This window comes from Berghia stephanieae, chromosome 4, assembly GCF_034508935.2.
Source record: "Berghia stephanieae isolate SIO BIC M18660-M18661 chromosome 4, UCSD_Bste_1.3, whole genome shotgun sequence".
Classification (NCBI taxonomy): domain Eukaryota; kingdom Metazoa; phylum Mollusca; class Gastropoda; order Nudibranchia; family Aeolidiidae; genus Berghia; species Berghia stephanieae.
Genome location: NC_088363.1, coordinates 770,191 through 787,690, shown reverse-complemented (window position 1 = coordinate 787,690; position 17,500 = coordinate 770,191). Strand labels below are relative to the sequence as shown.

Below are 17,500 nucleotides of genomic sequence, written 5' to 3'. Positions count from 1 at the left end.
GAGTAAAGAGCCTTTTCCAAGGACTCAACTATGCGCCGAGCGCGAGGCTCGAGCCCAGGACCTTCCGATCCGAAAGCGAGTGTCATACCACTAGACCACATAGCCGCACAATTTACTTGACTCATTCAATATTGAGAGGAAGGGGGGGGGGGGGCGGTAGTGAGAAGTGGCCGAGTGGTTAAGGATACCAAACCATCTGGGCGAATGATGACCTCCAAGAGATATTTCTCCGGGTTATCTACGCGTCCATGGGATCCAAGGCTGCCGGCGAGGGGGTGGACGCCTTTGAGGGGAGAGACTTCTCCAAGTGGTCTGTATGATTTACCTGACTCATTCAATATTGATAGGAGGGGTGGGGGGGGGGGGGTAGTGAGAAGTGGCCGAGTGGTTAAGACATTGCATTGTGACCTGGAAGGTCAAAGGTCCAACTTCCGCTTCAGGCACTTTCGATTTAAAATTTAAAAAAAAAAATAAAATAAAAAAAAAAAAAAAAAAAAAAAAATATATAATATATATATATATATATATATATATATTATATATATATATATATATATAAATTGATTAATCCATTGTTTCATTTATTTCTTTATAAATTTAATGATTTCTGAGAGAAAATTGCTGTGTATTTATATACTGTTATACATATTTATATATTATGTAAAAAAAAGACAAAACAAATGATGCCCTTCCGCCACGACATCATAAGATATCGTCGCCTCGGCATTTCACGAAGGAATGTAGAACACTCATCAACAGGAATCACCCATGTTGTCCAAATGAGCAAATTGGAGGTAAATGCCTGAAGCGGGGCCCGAACCCGGGACCTTTCGGGTGCAATGCCTTAACCACTCGGCCACTTCGCCACTAGATTTTACTTCTTACTAAATAACTTTTATGCATTATCGGTATGTTGTTTTAATTTTATATATATTTAGGTGATGACTATTGAACACTACACAATATATATATCTATTATTATTTATATTTTATATATATCACACACACACACACACACACAAGCACACACATACAGACACATACAGTAACTGTGCATTGAGTTTGTACTCCTGATTGCCCGTCAGTCGTGCTACAAAAGGCTTCAACAGTCGTGACGTCACTTCCCTGGGAACAACTTAGTAACTGCTTCTAAACTATCGGAACAGTGGCGGACGCCCTTTTTGATATACTTCTTCGACGAGCATAAAAGTGTATCCAGAAGAGAAAAACATTATAAATTTGATCATGTTTTGACTTTTATACATTCTGATCACATGACATGTGGAAAAGTTCTTGCCAGCATGAAGAATAAAAAGTACCGATTTTCTTTGTTTAGACCCAAGCTGCTGGTTGCTGGGCGGAAGTGACATCAGACTATTGAATCCAATTACACAACAGACGTGAACCTCAGATTACGGAATTCTTTAGAACTATCTCGGAGTGGAATGGGCTGGATGAACTGGTCATCATGGCACCACACCTAAACGATTTCAAGGCCCGACTGACAAGGGCCCGCGCCCAATGAGGACGCCGCTGAAATACAACCAGACCATTGGTTTCTTCAGCGCCAACCATACAGATACAGATACGGCAGACAAATTGAAGCATTTCATTTAGTTAAAAAACTCACAACATGCAACAATACGTACCGACACACACAAATTGCGTAAACTTAAACTTTTATAGTCTGATTAATACAATACTCTTCAACAGTTGTAACGTCACTTCCTTCCTAATGACGTATGGTAACTTAGTAACACTGGCTCTAAACTATCGGAACAATGACGGACGCCCTTATGAAATATTTCTCCGGCGAGCAGAAAAGCGTATCCAGAGGGAAAAAAACACCTAAATTTGATCATGTTTTGACTTTTACACATTCTGATCACAAGGCATATGAAAAGTTCTAGCCAGCATGAAGAATAAAAAGGAATGAGTTTCTTTGTTTAGAACCAAGATGGTCGCCGTTGCCGGGCGGCATGACATCAGATTACTGAATCCAATACAATTAAGTGAGAACTTATCATAAAAATGGCTGGGTACAAACAATAACAAAGATCTGAGTGACGTCAATTTCGTTCATTCTGTTATTTCTTTGGTTTGATTTTATAAATAGAACGAAGATGACGTCACTCACGCCTCTCTTGTTGTTATATGCCATCCACGTTTGTGTGTAATTCTCACTAAACTGTATTAACCAGGCTATAAACGTTCAAGGTTACACTAGTTCTGTTTGATGTTCCGTTAGACTTTCGGGTGACAAAATTCTGAGAGTTTCTTAGCCAAGCGCCCACTATATAGATAGTATGCACTTGGCTAAGAAGCTCACAACATTGCCATCAGAAGTATAATGGACACAAAACGATGTGCAACCATGACCGTTTATAGTCTAGTTAATACAGTTTAGTGAGAATTACTCATAAACGCGGATGGCAAAAAAAAAAATAACAAAGACCTGAGTGACATCAATACATCAATTCTATTTATAAAAGATATTTTTTGTCCTCTAGGTTCTCCTTCAACATCACCCGGCATGGAGAGATTCACAACGTGACCTATGACCCTAAGGATGACGACTCGACCTTGGCCTTCAAGAAAGGTTTCGCTGGATTGTTTGCATCCAAACTCCACGACGAGGACAACAAGGTCAGCTTGCTGACATATTATTTCCTTTTTAAACTTTGTTTGTTTGTTTTGTTTTTGTTTTTTTAAAATAAATACAATCAGTTTCATAACTGAGTCCTACCGTAGCAATCGTAAACATATAGCCTGGCACTAGAACCGTAGCCATCGTAAACATATAGCCTGGCACTAGAACCGTAGCCATCGTAAACATATAGCCTAACACTAGAACCGTAGCCATCGTAAACATATAGCCTGGCACTAGAACCGTAGCCATCGTTAACATATAGCCTGACACTAGAACCGTAGCCATCGTTAACTTATAGCCTGGCACTAGAACCGTAGCCATCGTTAACCTAGCCTGGCACTAGAACCGTAGCCATCGTTAACTTATAGCCTGACACTAGAACCGTAGCCATCGTAAACATATAGCCTGGCACTAGAACCTTAGCAATCGTAAACATATAGCCTGGCACTAGAACCGTAGCCATCGTAAACATATAGCCTGGCACTAGAACCGTAGCAATCGTAAACATATAGCCTGGCACTAGAACCGTAGCCATCGTTAACATATAGCCTGGCACTAGAACCGTAGCCATCGTTAAGTTATAGCCTGACACTGAAACACAAAAAGACTGGCATTTAGACGTCATTATTTGGTTTTTACACCGCCTAGTGAGTTGTCGTTAATAGTGCTCATGGAAACAAATGGTCCTATTGGTTGAACTATTGAATACAACTCACGCCCATTGGTTGAACTATTGAATACAACTCACGCCCATTGGTTGAACTATTGAATACAACTCACGATTAGTTTTCTTTTGTGGCCAAAGACTGGCATTTTGACGTCATTTTTTGATCAGTGTCAGGCTATATACTAACGATGGCTACGCTAGAATCGTGGCCTTCGTAAAGTTATGGCCTGATACTGACCAAAAATGACGTCAAAATGCCAGTCTTTTGCCACAAAAGAAAACAAACCGTGAGTTGTATTCAATAGTTCAACCAATGGTACCACTTGTTTCCATGATCTCTACTAACGACAACTCACTGGGCGGTGCAAAAACCAAATAATGGCGTCAAACTGCCAGTCTTTTTGGGTTTCAGTATCAGGCTATAACATAACGATAGCTTCGGCGAGAACCCACCAGGACTTAATACTGTTTGACGTCATTTTTAAGGTTTTTGCACAGGCTTGTGAGTTAGTCGAGCTCAAGGAAACAAATGATCCCATTGGATGAACTATTGAATACAACTCTGGATTTGTTTTCTTTACGATTAGGTTGACTTCAAATCTCTTTTTAATTTTTGCAGGAACTGGTTGATCCACATCCGGAAGGATGGAAATATGACGTCACGGAGACGGGCCATGAAGGTGAGTAAAGTAATCACATTCTTGTATAACGTTCTCTTGATGATTTATTCCATTTGCAACAGGTTTGAGAGTTTTTGGCAAATGAGGATCGTTTTAATCTATCAATACACAACCCCAAAGTTTATGAAATAGTCGTATATTTGTCAAAATATTGTGAGGCTAGGTGGTAACAACATCTACAGGCATCTAGATCACGCTAGGAGCTATTGCAGATTGCTTTTTGCAGATTTTTCTTCAGCGTTCAATACAATGCAACCTCAGTTGGTTGTTCAAAAATTGACTAGTCTGAATTTAAACAAGTATATAATTGCTTGGGTGCTCGAATTTCTTACGGAGAGAGCACAATATGTTCAATTAGGACAAAACAAATCTTCCTGTATAACTACTAATACTGGTGCTCCTCAGGGTTGTGTATTGTCCCCAGTATTATTCACAATATACACGAATGACTGTAGAAGTCAAAACCTGAGTGTACCTTTAATAAAGTTTGCAGATGACACCGCTCTTCAAGGCCTCATAACAAATGGCAACGAAGTGGCTTATAGGCAAGAAATTGATAGATTTGTGTCTTGGTGTGATGCCCACCACCTAGAGCTTAACATAAGCAAGACAAAGGAGCTAGTGATTGACTTTAGGAGAGTGAAGGAACCGATAGAACCGTTAAAATTAAAGAACCAATTCGTCCAGCGAGTTCCTCACTACAAATACCTTGGTGTAACGATTGATGACAGGCTCAAGTGGGATGAACACTTGAAAATAATTAGGCATAAGATGTGCAGACGTACATATTTTTTATCAAAACTCTCTCAGTTTAGAATAGATAAAACCCTCTGCACATTATTTTATAGAGCAGTAATCGAAAGTGTTTTGTCATTTTGTATAACAGCTTGGGGAGGCAATTGCTTAGCAGTGGAAAGGAACAAAATAAATTCAAATATTAAAAAATCCATTAAACGCTATATAAATGATGTTGACGATGTAGATCTTTTATACGAGAAATTTTGTATAAATAAAATAACTAAAATATTAAATGACCAGTATCATCCACTAAGACCATCAATTATTATGTCAGAAAGAAGTGGTCGCCCTTTCTCTATTTCAACGAAAACAGAGAGACACCGAAAATCTTTTCTGCCGTCCAGTATTAGGCTTTATAACAACAAGCAATAATCATTTTATATAATTCTTTCTCATTTTTACTTTTTAAAAATATAAATATTAATTTATTAATTTATTTGTTTTGCAATCTTTTCAATTTTCAATTTATAGTGACAGTTTTAACTATTTTACAGTGTTGAAATTATTTATATTATAAAGCGCAGCTCTGGTTATAGAGCTGCTCCTTTTTTTTATATATATATATATATATATATACATCCTATTTCCATTGTATTTTTATCTTATGTGTAAATTATAACACGTCTGTACAAAAAATTTCCTTTTTGGGATGCAATAAAGTATTATTATTATTATTATTATATTATTATTATTTATTATTTATTATTATTATTATTATTATTATTGTTTAGTGGTATGACACTCGCTTTAGGATAGGAAGATCCTGGGTTCCAGCCTCGCTCGGTGCATAGTTGATTACTTGGAATAGGCTCTTTACTCAAATTCTCTCACCGTACTCGGGTCTAAAATGAGTACCTGGCCGTTAAAAGCGTTGTCTCTGTCCGAAACAAATTGTAATATCGCCTAAGGGCTAAACCACACCGTAGACTGACTCCGACGACCCGGCACTGCCGTCCTCTGCTGTCTTCCGGATAAAGACGTCGGCACGTACAAAATACTAAGAATAAAGAGAAGAGCCGCCAGACCTACCCATTCCAAGCACCCGACGCCCTCTGCCGTTTTTTTTTTTTCGAGCTTGGTATGGGTAGGTCTCGCGGCTCTTCTCTTTATTCTTAGTATTTGTCCGTGCCCGACATCTTTTTCCGTAAGACAGCATATACATATCCTCTCCATTCCCTCTCTCTCTCTCTCTCTCTCTCTCTCTCTCTCTCTCTCTCTCTCTCTCTCATTCTTTCTCTCTCTCTCCCCCCCCTCTCTCTCTCTCTCTCTCTCATCTCGCGCCTCTTCGTGCATCCACACTCGACGCCCTTTCCTCACATTAACTTTATTTCCACATTTGACAAAATGTGATATTTTGTAAATTTACATATTTGTGTTTGTGTTTACTGTCTCCTGACGAAGGCCAAGGGCCGAAACGTTGTTTGTTTTGTGTTGTTCCCTTATATATGAGTCACATCTACTCACTTTATTTTTTCTCTCCATTTTATTGGCTCATTTAGGCACCTCTAGTTTTAGAGGACGGCAGTGTCAGGTCGTCGGAGTCAGTCTCCAGTGTGGATTAGCCCTTACAGGCGTCATGTCTCTTTCTATGTTACGTGTTGCAGTTTGTCAGAAACCCTTTGTAAAGCGCTTTGAGGACGTTTAGTGGATAGTGCCCTAGATAAAAGCTCACGTTTTAGTCACAATACATTTAAAGGGAAGCGAGGGTGTCTAAGACACAGACAGTACGTGACAAATTGAATAGAATCTGGATGACAATTTGGCAACAAATAGACTGACTCTAGCTACTTTGGTTTGGACCTTTTTTTTCTGTTGACTTATTTGGCCAGACATTTTTAAAATTCATATTTCTTTTTTGATTTTACGAATTGTCTTTAGCGACAATTTGACCCCAACTATTGTGAATCAGTCAAATTGGGTATCGATAGTCATGATAAAACAAGCATAGTCATGATAAAACAAACCGGAAACGAGTGATTGAACTGAAGAATATAACTCACGATTTGTCTTAATTCGTGACCATACGGGCAGCGTGGCTCAGCGGTACGTCTTTGCTTCGTACTCGAAAGGTACCGAGTTCGATTACCCGCCGCTACGCTGTATGACCTTGAGCAAGTCACATCGACCTAAGCTCAATTAATTTGCGCGCCGCATTGCGGCTGATGCCTGGGTTATTGCAGTCTTCCTTTGGAATAGACCCTGGAGACAAATTTCCCCTATGGGATGAATAAAGGGAATTAAAAAAATAAAACAATTATAGACTTGTATTTCGACCTAAGTTTTTAAACAGTGTCAGGATAGGAGTGTATGAAGGTTACGGCTATTTGGTCTAGTGGTATGACACTCGCTTTCGGATCGGAAGGTCCTGGGTTCGAGCCTCGCGCTCGGCGCATAGTTGAGTCCTTGGAAAAGGCTCTTTACTCACATTCTCTCACCGTACTCAGGTGTAACATGAGTTGTCAAAATGACGTCAAACAGAAAGTCCTGGTGGGTTCTAGTGTCAGGCTATAGATAGTATGCGCTTGGCTAAGAAGCTCATATCCTTGCCATCCGGAAGTATAACGGACCAACACACAAAACTGTGTGCATCCATGAACGTTTATAGTCAGGTTAATACAGTTCAGTGAGCATTACTCATAAACGCGGATGGCAAAAAACAATAACAGAGACCTGAGTGACGTCATCTTCGAACTATCTATATGTTTACGATGGCTACGGTAGGACCGTGGCATTCGTAAAGATATAGCCTGACACTGACACTGGCCGTTGCCCTAGCACGTGTGAAGGTGTGTCACAAATTCCATGTTTTAATTGGTCAAAAATCTACTGGTTATTTTCGACCAAAATTTTTAAACCGAGTCAGGATATGAGTTAACAGGGGTTAAACAGAGATCTATCTCGTCTATCTGGAATATTTAGTAATGTATTTATGTCTTCATTGTTTTCTGTTGTTGGCTGAAGAAGGGGTTTGAGCCCAAAACGTTCCGTGTTTGGTTTTTTGTTCTGTTATGAATCTGTTTTATTCATTTCTTGTTTATTACTTTTTTTTCCGGTCCACAGCTTTTAGCAGCCTAATATCATTTTTACACTAAATGGAAAGCATTCCTGTTTGCTAATAGTTAGACAGTTCGTGAAAGATTGAATAGAATCTGGATGGCCATCTGAATGGTGGATGTATGGTTTCTCTGGCGCCTCTCAGATTGTTTAGTCTTTATGTCTTTAAGGATTTTACGGCGCTTGCAACACATTTAGGTCATATTAGCGCCAGTAAAAAGGAGAATATGGGATAGTAAAAAGTTCTAGAATTACAATTAAAGCACCCAAGAAAAGGTAAGACAAAGGGGAATGGTAGATATAGGGATCAGATGTAGATTCCAAGAGTACGCCATCAATGTACTTAGATTGAGATCACATAAAATTCTCATCGAGACACGAGCACAGGTCCCTACTAAGAGGAATACACTCAAATGTTTACACTATAAATTAAAAAAAAGAAATATAATAATACATAACAGAGAGATGATTTACCAGGAAAAAAATATCATCTCCCAAAACAATAACTATACATTTGACTGTTTCCCTCTCAGCCAGGGTATCCGGCCAGGGCCAGGACAAAACCAAGTAATCTCACTCCAAGACAAAGACAGAAAGCTTGTTGGAAAACAGATATAGGGGTATAGAAGATACATTAAGTGCCTCCCTGCCCACTATGGGAGGTTAGGAACCCCACCCAGTCAGATTGTTAACGTCTTTATTGCCTTCATAGAGTTTGACCCCAAACGTTCCGTGTTTTGTATTGCATTCTATTTTGAATCCAAAAATTTTTTAAATTTCATTTTATTACAATTCACAGCTACTAGCAGCTTAGTCCAATCTTATAGAATTTATGGTGTCTTTTTTAAGAGGGGAGGATGGGGGGGGGTCAGTAAAGAGATAATGGCAGTTAATGACGCTTTTAAAAAAGTTAAAAGGAGGGAGAGGAGGAGGAGGAGGAGGAAAAGGAGGGGAGGAGAAAAATGTGGAGCAGTAAGGGAGGAGGAAGAGGAGAAGGGAGGTTAATGATTAGAAGGACGAGATGAAAAAAGAGAAGAAGAAGAAGAAGAAGAAGAAGAAGAAGAAGAAGAAGAAGAAGAAGAAGAAGAAGAAGAAGAAGAAGAAGAAGACAACGTAGATGAAGACGAAGGTGAAGAAGAAGATGAAACAGTAATGGATGGAGACTTATTTACATATGCAAGTTATTCAATCTTTCTTCGCTTTACTGGATATCAATATAACATTTCCCAGCACGAGACATCATTATAATGTTGTTGTTGTTGTTTGGGATGGTCATTTTTCTCTGTTTCCAAACAAGACAAATCGTATGTTAAGATGCTGGGAGTTGTAGACTGTAAAAAAATGATGTACAATAATGCTTTAAACAGGAAAAAAAACGTAGTTAACACATATCGTTTCGGACTCAAATTACTTCTTCAGTTAAAAACATAGGCTGCTGAAAAGGGTACTGATTCACGGTAAATCCGGATATACTCATATCTAGTTCGGGTTTTATTGTTATCGGCTGAAGAGGAGTATTGCATGCTTAGTAGTTTGTCCTATTATTGTTATTATAGCCATTGCTATTTTTTTGACAATGTGTCCGTTAGGAACCAGGAAAACAGTGAAGAATCCTACAAGATAGTCTAAAACTCAGAGGGCCATTTTTTCCGAATGTCCAGATGGAATTGTCCAGTAAATTTTTGACCAATCAAAACAAGGAATTTGTGAGACACTTTCTGACACGTGCTCGGACGAACATAGTTGTTTATATAAAATAAGGGGAATAAATTCAACTTTTCTCTCTATAGATAGTATGCGCTTGGCTAAGAAGCTCATAACATTGCCATCCGGAAGTATGACGGATCAATACACAAAACTGTGTGTATCCATGAACGTTTGTAGTCAGGTTAATACATTTCAGTGAGCATTTCTCATAAACGCGAATGGCAAAAAAAACAATAACAAAGACCTGAGTGACGTCATCTTCGAACTATCTATAGATAGAATGCGCTTGGCCAAGGAGTTCACAACATTGCCATCCGGAAGTATGACGGACCAACACACAAACTCTGTGTAACCATGAACTTTTATAGTCTGGTTAATACAGTTTAGTGAGAACAACTCACAAACGCGGATGGCAAAACCCATAACAAAGGCCTGAGAGACGTCATCTTCGAACTATCTATACTCACATTTTCTCACCGTACTCAGGTGAGCACCTGATTGTCTCTGTCTGAAAGAGGGACGAACTTCTTGTAAAGATCATGGAGCAAGTTATGAGGATGTTGTGCTAAATAAAAGTTTAAGGTTTCAAAGATGGGTCCCGATAGCTCAGTTGGTAGAGCACTCGCTTCACAGGCAAAGGGACCGAAATCAATCCCGGGTCCAGTCGAGTTGTTTTTTTTTTACCCAGATCTGTCCACCCAGCAGTGAATGGGTAGCTGAGTCTGTTAGATTTGGCGTATAGTATTTTGCGATAGACAAGCATCCTAACCAAAGGATAGCAAGCAATTGCTATTGTCCGTTTCACGCTATAGAAAATAGGATAAACTCCGGACCCATAGGCCGAATGGTTCTGAAGGACTAATTTTTTTCAAAGATAGATAAAGAAGAATTACAAAAATTTCTTTTTCATACATTTCTATATAAATTCTGTTTTGTTTTCTATCTTCACAACCCTTAGGTCTCCACAAAGCTTCCTACATTGTCAAGCGGAGTGAGGACGGAAGTCACGTGTTTACCAAGACGCGTCATGACCATCCGGTTGAGCATGCCAAAGCAAATTACACTAAGGTAATTTACAATATTTGAAAGGGAATACCCATTAGTATCATATGCGCTAGGTACACAGTTTGCAAAATCAAATTCTTAAAGGTCATTTCTTTAATTTCATTAAAATTATAACTAATTCATACAAAAAATAAATAAAATAAAATGAATAAATAAAATTCCATTTATTCATCCCCAATGGGGAATTTGTCTTTAGGGTCTATTCCAAGGGAAGACTAGATTATCCCTGGCGTAAGCCGCAGTGCAGCGCCTCAAAGTGAGCTAGGGAGAGGTAACTTACTACAGGCCACACAACGAGTCGGATAGTCGAACTCGGCACCTTTTGGGTACGAAGCAAAGACCGCACAGCTGAGCCACGCTGCCCCCTGAAAAGCTACCATTTTGCGGCAAGATGTGAAAATGTCCCCCCTTTAATCATTTTAAACCTGAGTACGGTGAGAAAATATGAGTAAAGAGTCTTTGCCAAGGACTCAACTTTGAGCCACTCAGAACGGGACTCGAACCCTAGGTCCTCCGCCGGTCCGGAGGCGAGTGTCATACCAGTAGACCACAAAGCTACACGGCATCTCTCATGCCAGTAAAACCGTTTTTATTCTCTACTGACTTCGGGCACTTCTCGCTCATGTCATGTCATGTCCTTGTGAACAGATTCGTGTTCAATAGCCTTATGTCATGCGATTTATCCATTCATTGTTTAGTCTCGATAGCTCAGTGGATAGAGCACTCGCTGCGCACATAAAGGGACCGAAATGGTTCCGGGTGACGTCAAGATTTTTCTCTAAATAACTCTCCTTTTCTACCCAGCAATGATTGGTTAGATAGAGGGAAAGGGGGGGGGGGAGTGGCTGAGTGATTAGGGCAATGCATTGAGATCCTGAAGGTCCCGGGTTCGAGCCTCGTGCCACCAAATGATTCAATATGTCACCTATTCATTATGATTTGTCCTTCGAAGCACTCGTTGCATACACACTTCCAAGGATTTAGGGACCGGAAAAGTAGAGGTAGGTGTGACGTCACGACTTTTCTCCCCTATTGATTGAGCTATATGTTGTTTGTTTGTTTTTTCTCTTCCCAGACAATTCACTACGATAAAGAGAAGGGCATTGTCCACTCTGTCCAGATCAAAGAAGATTTCATAGCGATGGACAAGTCGCCTGAAGGGTGGGTGTTAATCTTTGTTGTTATAAGTAACTCTGTTACAATGTAAGTAGCTTAGAACAAATATAAACGGGTCATTGACCCAGTAGTAGAAAAAAAATGAGCTTTTATATAGCGCGAAATCCACTAAACGTGTTCAAAGCGCTTTACAAGGGGTCCCTGACCAACAGCAAAACGTAACATGTAGCGAGACATGACGCCTGTTAGGCGACATTACATTTTGTTTTTTCCAATATAAACAACGCCGTTAACGGCCAAGTACTCATTTTACACAAGATTACGATGAGAGAATGTGAATAAAGAGCCTTTTCCAAGAACTCAACTATGCGCCGAGCGAGGCTCGAACCCAGGACCTTCCGATCTGAAAGCGAGTGTCATACGACAAGACCACATAGCCGCACAGTAAGAGATGGTAGAGTGGATAAAGCGTGGATTTTGCACTTGGAAGACATTGGGTTCAAATTTCTTTCAAAATTTGAATCTTGGGTTTTCCCCAGAGGATTAAGAAACAAAACCTGTTCCCCAGTAAGAATGAAATAGAAACGTTGTTCATATGACATGCTAGGAGAATAAATAAAACATTGGGAAACGCATTGAGCATGGCGAGTTTGTGGTTGAAGAAATGTTAGTCAAAATGGAATCATTTATCATTTATTTATTTATTAATTTATTAATTCATTACAGAGCTGAACTAGTTTCATCACTTTTGCCTTTTGTTGAATGTTCCAAATCGGAGATAAATTCTGGGTCAATAATTACCTAGAGCTAATATTAATTCACTCAATCCGAGAGATTTTTGCTACTTTTCGAAATTTGAAAAAAATGTATTAAAATGAGCATGTACATAGATAGTTATATTCAACTATCATTAACATGCAAAAACTAAAAAATAGCTTTGATACTAGGCCTATAATTTATCTCATAAAAATGTAATAAATAGGCATGGGGTAAAAGTAACCCGTGTAAACTACGGATATAGTCGGTGTTAGGGTTGAGTGAGTTAATCTACATGACGTGCTAAATATTTCTGTGTTGTCTGTCTTGATTCTAAGTGGTGTATTAAGTATTCATTGTTTTTGTTATTGGCTTAAAAAGGGTTTCGAGCCCGATACGTTCCGTACTTAGCATTTTGTTCTTTTTCGAAGTTGTGGATATTCGCTTTTGTTCAAGACATTTTTAATTACCATTCTTTTAAGAGCCGCAAAACTTCTAAAAACAAGCTTATAAACAAAAATGACTATAACAGCTTCAAAAAAGAACAAAATACCACCAAACACGGAACGTTTCGGGCTCAAAACCCTTCTTCAGCTAAAACAAATACAATAAAGACATAAATGCATTATTAAATTCCAGATAGACAACAGACGGGATATTTTGTAGGTCCTCTCTGTTGTAGAGAAATCTTGGAAAGTAAACAATAAAATAGTTTGATATGTAGCTAAGGAGGTCTTCTCTGTATTTTCCAAGATTTTTTGTTGTTGTTGGCTGATGAAGGGTTTTTAGCCCGAAACGTTCGGTGTTTGGTGTTTTTTTATTTTTTTTTTGAAGCTGTTATAACCATTTTTGTTTATTACTTTTTACCAGTTCACAGCTTCTAGCAGCTTAGAATCACAAAACACAAGCTTAACATCTTTGTTACTAATATTGGCAATGGTTGTATTCTTGCTCTCAGGTTTGATCTGCTGGCTAATTTAGGCCCTATCAAGACAAAATCAGCCTTCAAGAAAGTGGGTAAGTCAGATAAGATTATCTAGTGGTATGGCACTCGTTTTCGGATTGGAAGGTCCTGGGTTCGAGCCTTGCTCGCCGCATAGTTAAGTCATTGGAAAAGGCTCTTGACTCACATTCTCTCACCGTACTCAAGTGTAAAATGAGTTACCTGGCCGTTAACAGCGTTGTCTCTGTCCGAAAAAAATTGTAATGTCGCCTAACAGGCGTCATGTAACGTCTTATATTTTAAGTGTTGCTGTTGACCAGGGACCCCTTGTAAAGCGCTTTGAGAACCTTCAGTGATATTGCTCTATATAAAAGCTCAATGTTTAAAATACCTCCCCCCCCCCCCCCCCCCCAATGCCATAATACAATGCAACGTCAGTATAAAAGGTCCGGATATAATGGACACCCGTTTATAATAGTGGTCTTTAAAATCATCGTATTTTCTCCCTCTTTGTCTTTAGTAAAATTTACCGGCTATAGCAGGCATTTATATGAGCCGAATTGGTTATAACAGGGGCACGAAACCGACTTAATATCTCCAAATACAATGTAGTAGTCTCTATCAAGATCAGTTAAACCTACAAGTTAAGACAACGGGGAGCAAGGCTAAGCCTAGTTTATTAATGCTCTGTGCGTGCGCGCGCGCGCGAGCGTGTGTATGTGTGTGTTCAGAAAACTCGCCCTTCAAATATCGATCGATTTAAATAACCCTTGTCTGGCAAATATTTTCAAACCTATGGCTTCGCGAAGTCTTTAACAAAGTCCCCGGTTTAAGAATTTTTGTCAAAATGGGGCTCGTTTAAATCAATCGATATTTGAAGGACGAGTTCTCTGGCCAAATGTTTAAATACGCGTCTTTCCGGAGTATATTATTAGTTCACTGGTTGAAGACCGATAGTATTTTTAGGACGCCGGCTCTACCGGTAATCAGAAGGTCTGAGGTTCGATCCCCAGTCGAGGTAGACTGATTTTTTTGGGGATGTTTTTTTTTTCTTCTCAATTTTACTTTCTTGCTTTGTCTGGCACCTTTCATACACACTTGTTCAGTTCTTCATCTTCTACCAAATGTTTGAGATTGACTAGGCTTAATTATTTTCCTGTTCTTTCAGATATCCCTGAAATGAGAACGTTCGCCACTGGCCATCTTGAGTTCGTGACCCAGCACCAGAGGAAAACACCAGTCAAACCCAAGACTGGACTCGTCATTGGAGATCTGTCTATCGAATCGGTGAGCATGATGGAACGTTAATGTAAAATTTCTTATCAAACACGCCATAAGGTTTCTGTATCACCAAACATTCATAATTCCATATTGACTTCTATCCTTTGGGTAGGGCATCAATACTTCCCGCCAGATTTGACCGACCCAGCCAACTATTGATGCTGTGCGTCTAGCTAAAAAAAACACAACATACGCCTGCTGAATATAGATAGAATGAAGTGGACGTCAATCGAGTCTTTGTTATTGTCTTTTGCCATCCGCGTTTATGAGTAATTCTCGCTAAACTGTATTAACCAGATTATAAACGTTCAAGGTTACACATAGATTTGTGTGTTGATCAGTTATATTTCCGGATGGCAATATTATGAGCTTCTTAGCCAAGCGCATACTATCTATACCGTACCAATGCACAACATGGCCATCCGGAAATAATATAACCACAACACACAAAACTATGTGTATCCATGAACGTTTATAACCTGGTTAATACAGTTTAGTGAGAATTATAAACGCGAGAAATAATCATAAACATAGATGGCAAAAAACGATAACAAAGAGCCGAGTAACGTCAACTTCGTTCGATCTATAGATAGTATGCGCTTGGCTAAGAAGCTCACATCATTGCCATCCGGAAGTATAACAGACCAACACACAAAACTCTGTGTAACCTTGAACGTTTACCGCCTGGTTAATACAATTTCGTGAGAATTACTCATAAACACGGATGGCAAAAACAACAACAAAAAAGACCTGAGTGACTTCATCTTCATTCTATCTATAGATAGTATGCAGATGACGTCACTCGGTCTTTGTTATTGTTTTTTGCCATCCGCGTTTATGAGTAATGTTCACTGAACTGTATTTTGACAGCGTTATCAAAACATGTGTTTTGTTGTTTTGTTTTTTGTTTTTTTTTTTAACCAGACTATAAACGTTCATGGATACACACAGTTTTGTGTGTTGGTCCGTTATACTTCCGGATGGCAATGTTATGAGCTTCTTAGCCAAGCGCATACTATCTATAGATAGTATGGAGATGACGTCACTCGGGCCTTTGTTATTGTTTTTTCCATCCGCGTTTGTGAATAATTGTTCTCACTAAACAGTATTAACCAGACTATAAAAGTTCATGGTTACACAGAGTTTGTGTGTTGGTCCGTTATACTTCCGGATGGCAATGTTGTGAACTCATTGGCCAAGCGCATTCTATCTATACCATTTAGTGAGAACTACTCATACAAATGTCTAGTTTAAAACAATAACAAAGAGTTGAGTGTCGTCAACTTCGTTCTCATTTAAACTTTAACCCCGAAAATATAGATAGAATGCGCTTGGCCAAGGAGTTCACAACATTGCCATCCGGAAGTATAACGGACCAACACACAAACTCTGTGTAACCATGAACGTTTATAGTCTGGTTAATACAGTTTAGTGAGAACAACTCACAAACGCGGATGGCAAAAACAATAACAAAGGCCCGATTGACGTCATCTGCATACTATCTATACCTTTTCGATAGGACAGCAGATTTGGCTGTGAACTGAGTGCATTCATTTTCGTCTCTTGTTCACGAACAACCAGTGAGTCATTTCTAATGCTGAGATTCATCATATTGTTAAATCAAAAGAAATAGCAGATTCATATATTTCAAAAGCTGGATGGGGTCCCTGACCTCCCATAATGGGCAGGGAGGACATACTGTGACTTCTATCCCCCTTTATCTGTTTTCCAACATGCTTTCTGTCTTTGTCTTGGAATGAGATTACTTGGTTTTGTCCTGGCCCTGATCGGATACCCTCAGCTGGGAGGGAAATAGTCAAATGTTAAGAGAGTTTTTGGAGTTGATATTTTTCGTCTTGAATCATCTCTCTGTTGTGCACTGTTTTGTTTTATCTACATAATATATATGATTTATAAACATATTTCTCTTAGTAGGGACCTGTGCTTGTATCTAGATTAGACTTTTAGGTGATCTCAAACTAAGTACTTTGATAGTGTGCCCCTTGGAATCTACATCTGTTCCCCTTTTGAACCAGTTCACCTTTTGTCTAACCTTTTCTTGGGTGCTTTAATTGTAATTCTAGAACTTTTTACTATCCCATTTTCTTCCTTTTTACTGGGGCTGATTTGACCTTAATGTGTTGCAAGCGCCGTAAAACCCTTAAAAACAAAACATACATATAATTCAAAAGCTTTCTACGACCCCAAAACACAAAGAATCTTTTGTTGATGAACTGTGTGTTGCATGTGTTTATAAATGCTGTGCGTTTGGCTAAGAAACTCACAACATTGCCAACCATAAATGTAACTGACCAACACACAATACTATGGTAACCTTGAACGTTTATAGTCTGGTCAATACAGTTTAGTGAGAATTACTCTCAAGGATTGATGTCAAAAAATAATAACAATGAGGTGAGTGAGTGACGTCAACTTCTTTCTATCTATAGAGAGAATGCGCTTGGCCAAGGAGTTCACAACATTGCCATCCGGAAGTATAACGGACCAACACACAAACTCTGTGTAACCATGAACTTTTATAGTCTGGTTAATACAGTTTAGTAAGAACAACTCAAAAACGCGGATGGCAAAAACAATAACAAAGACCTGTGTGACGTCATCTTCGAACTATCTATAGATGGAACAAAAATGACGTCACTCACCTCTTTGTTAATATTTTAAGCCAGCCATTGTTATGAGTAGTTCTCACTAAATAAGTATTAGTCAGACTATAAACCTTTAAGGTTACACATTGTTTCGTGTGTTGGTACGGTACGTTATAT

At 39.0% G+C, this 17,500-nt stretch overlaps 1 protein-coding gene across 1 annotated transcript in view; it reads left to right on the top strand.

The window, feature by feature from the left end:
* Nucleotides 1–17,500, top strand: part of LOC144971655 (uncharacterized) — a 41,407-nt gene that overhangs the window by 15,438 nt on the left and 8,469 nt on the right. The window contains exons 3-8 of the mRNA XM_078912729.1: nucleotides 2,511–2,646; nucleotides 3,937–3,997; nucleotides 10,515–10,624; nucleotides 11,697–11,782; nucleotides 13,452–13,510; nucleotides 14,605–14,723. Coding sequence (XP_078768855.1) covers nucleotides 2,511–2,646; nucleotides 3,937–3,997; nucleotides 10,515–10,624; nucleotides 11,697–11,782; nucleotides 13,452–13,510; nucleotides 14,605–14,723 — 571 coding nt within the window. The remainder of the gene's footprint in view (nucleotides 1–2,510; nucleotides 2,647–3,936; nucleotides 3,998–10,514; nucleotides 10,625–11,696; nucleotides 11,783–13,451; nucleotides 13,511–14,604; nucleotides 14,724–17,500) is intronic.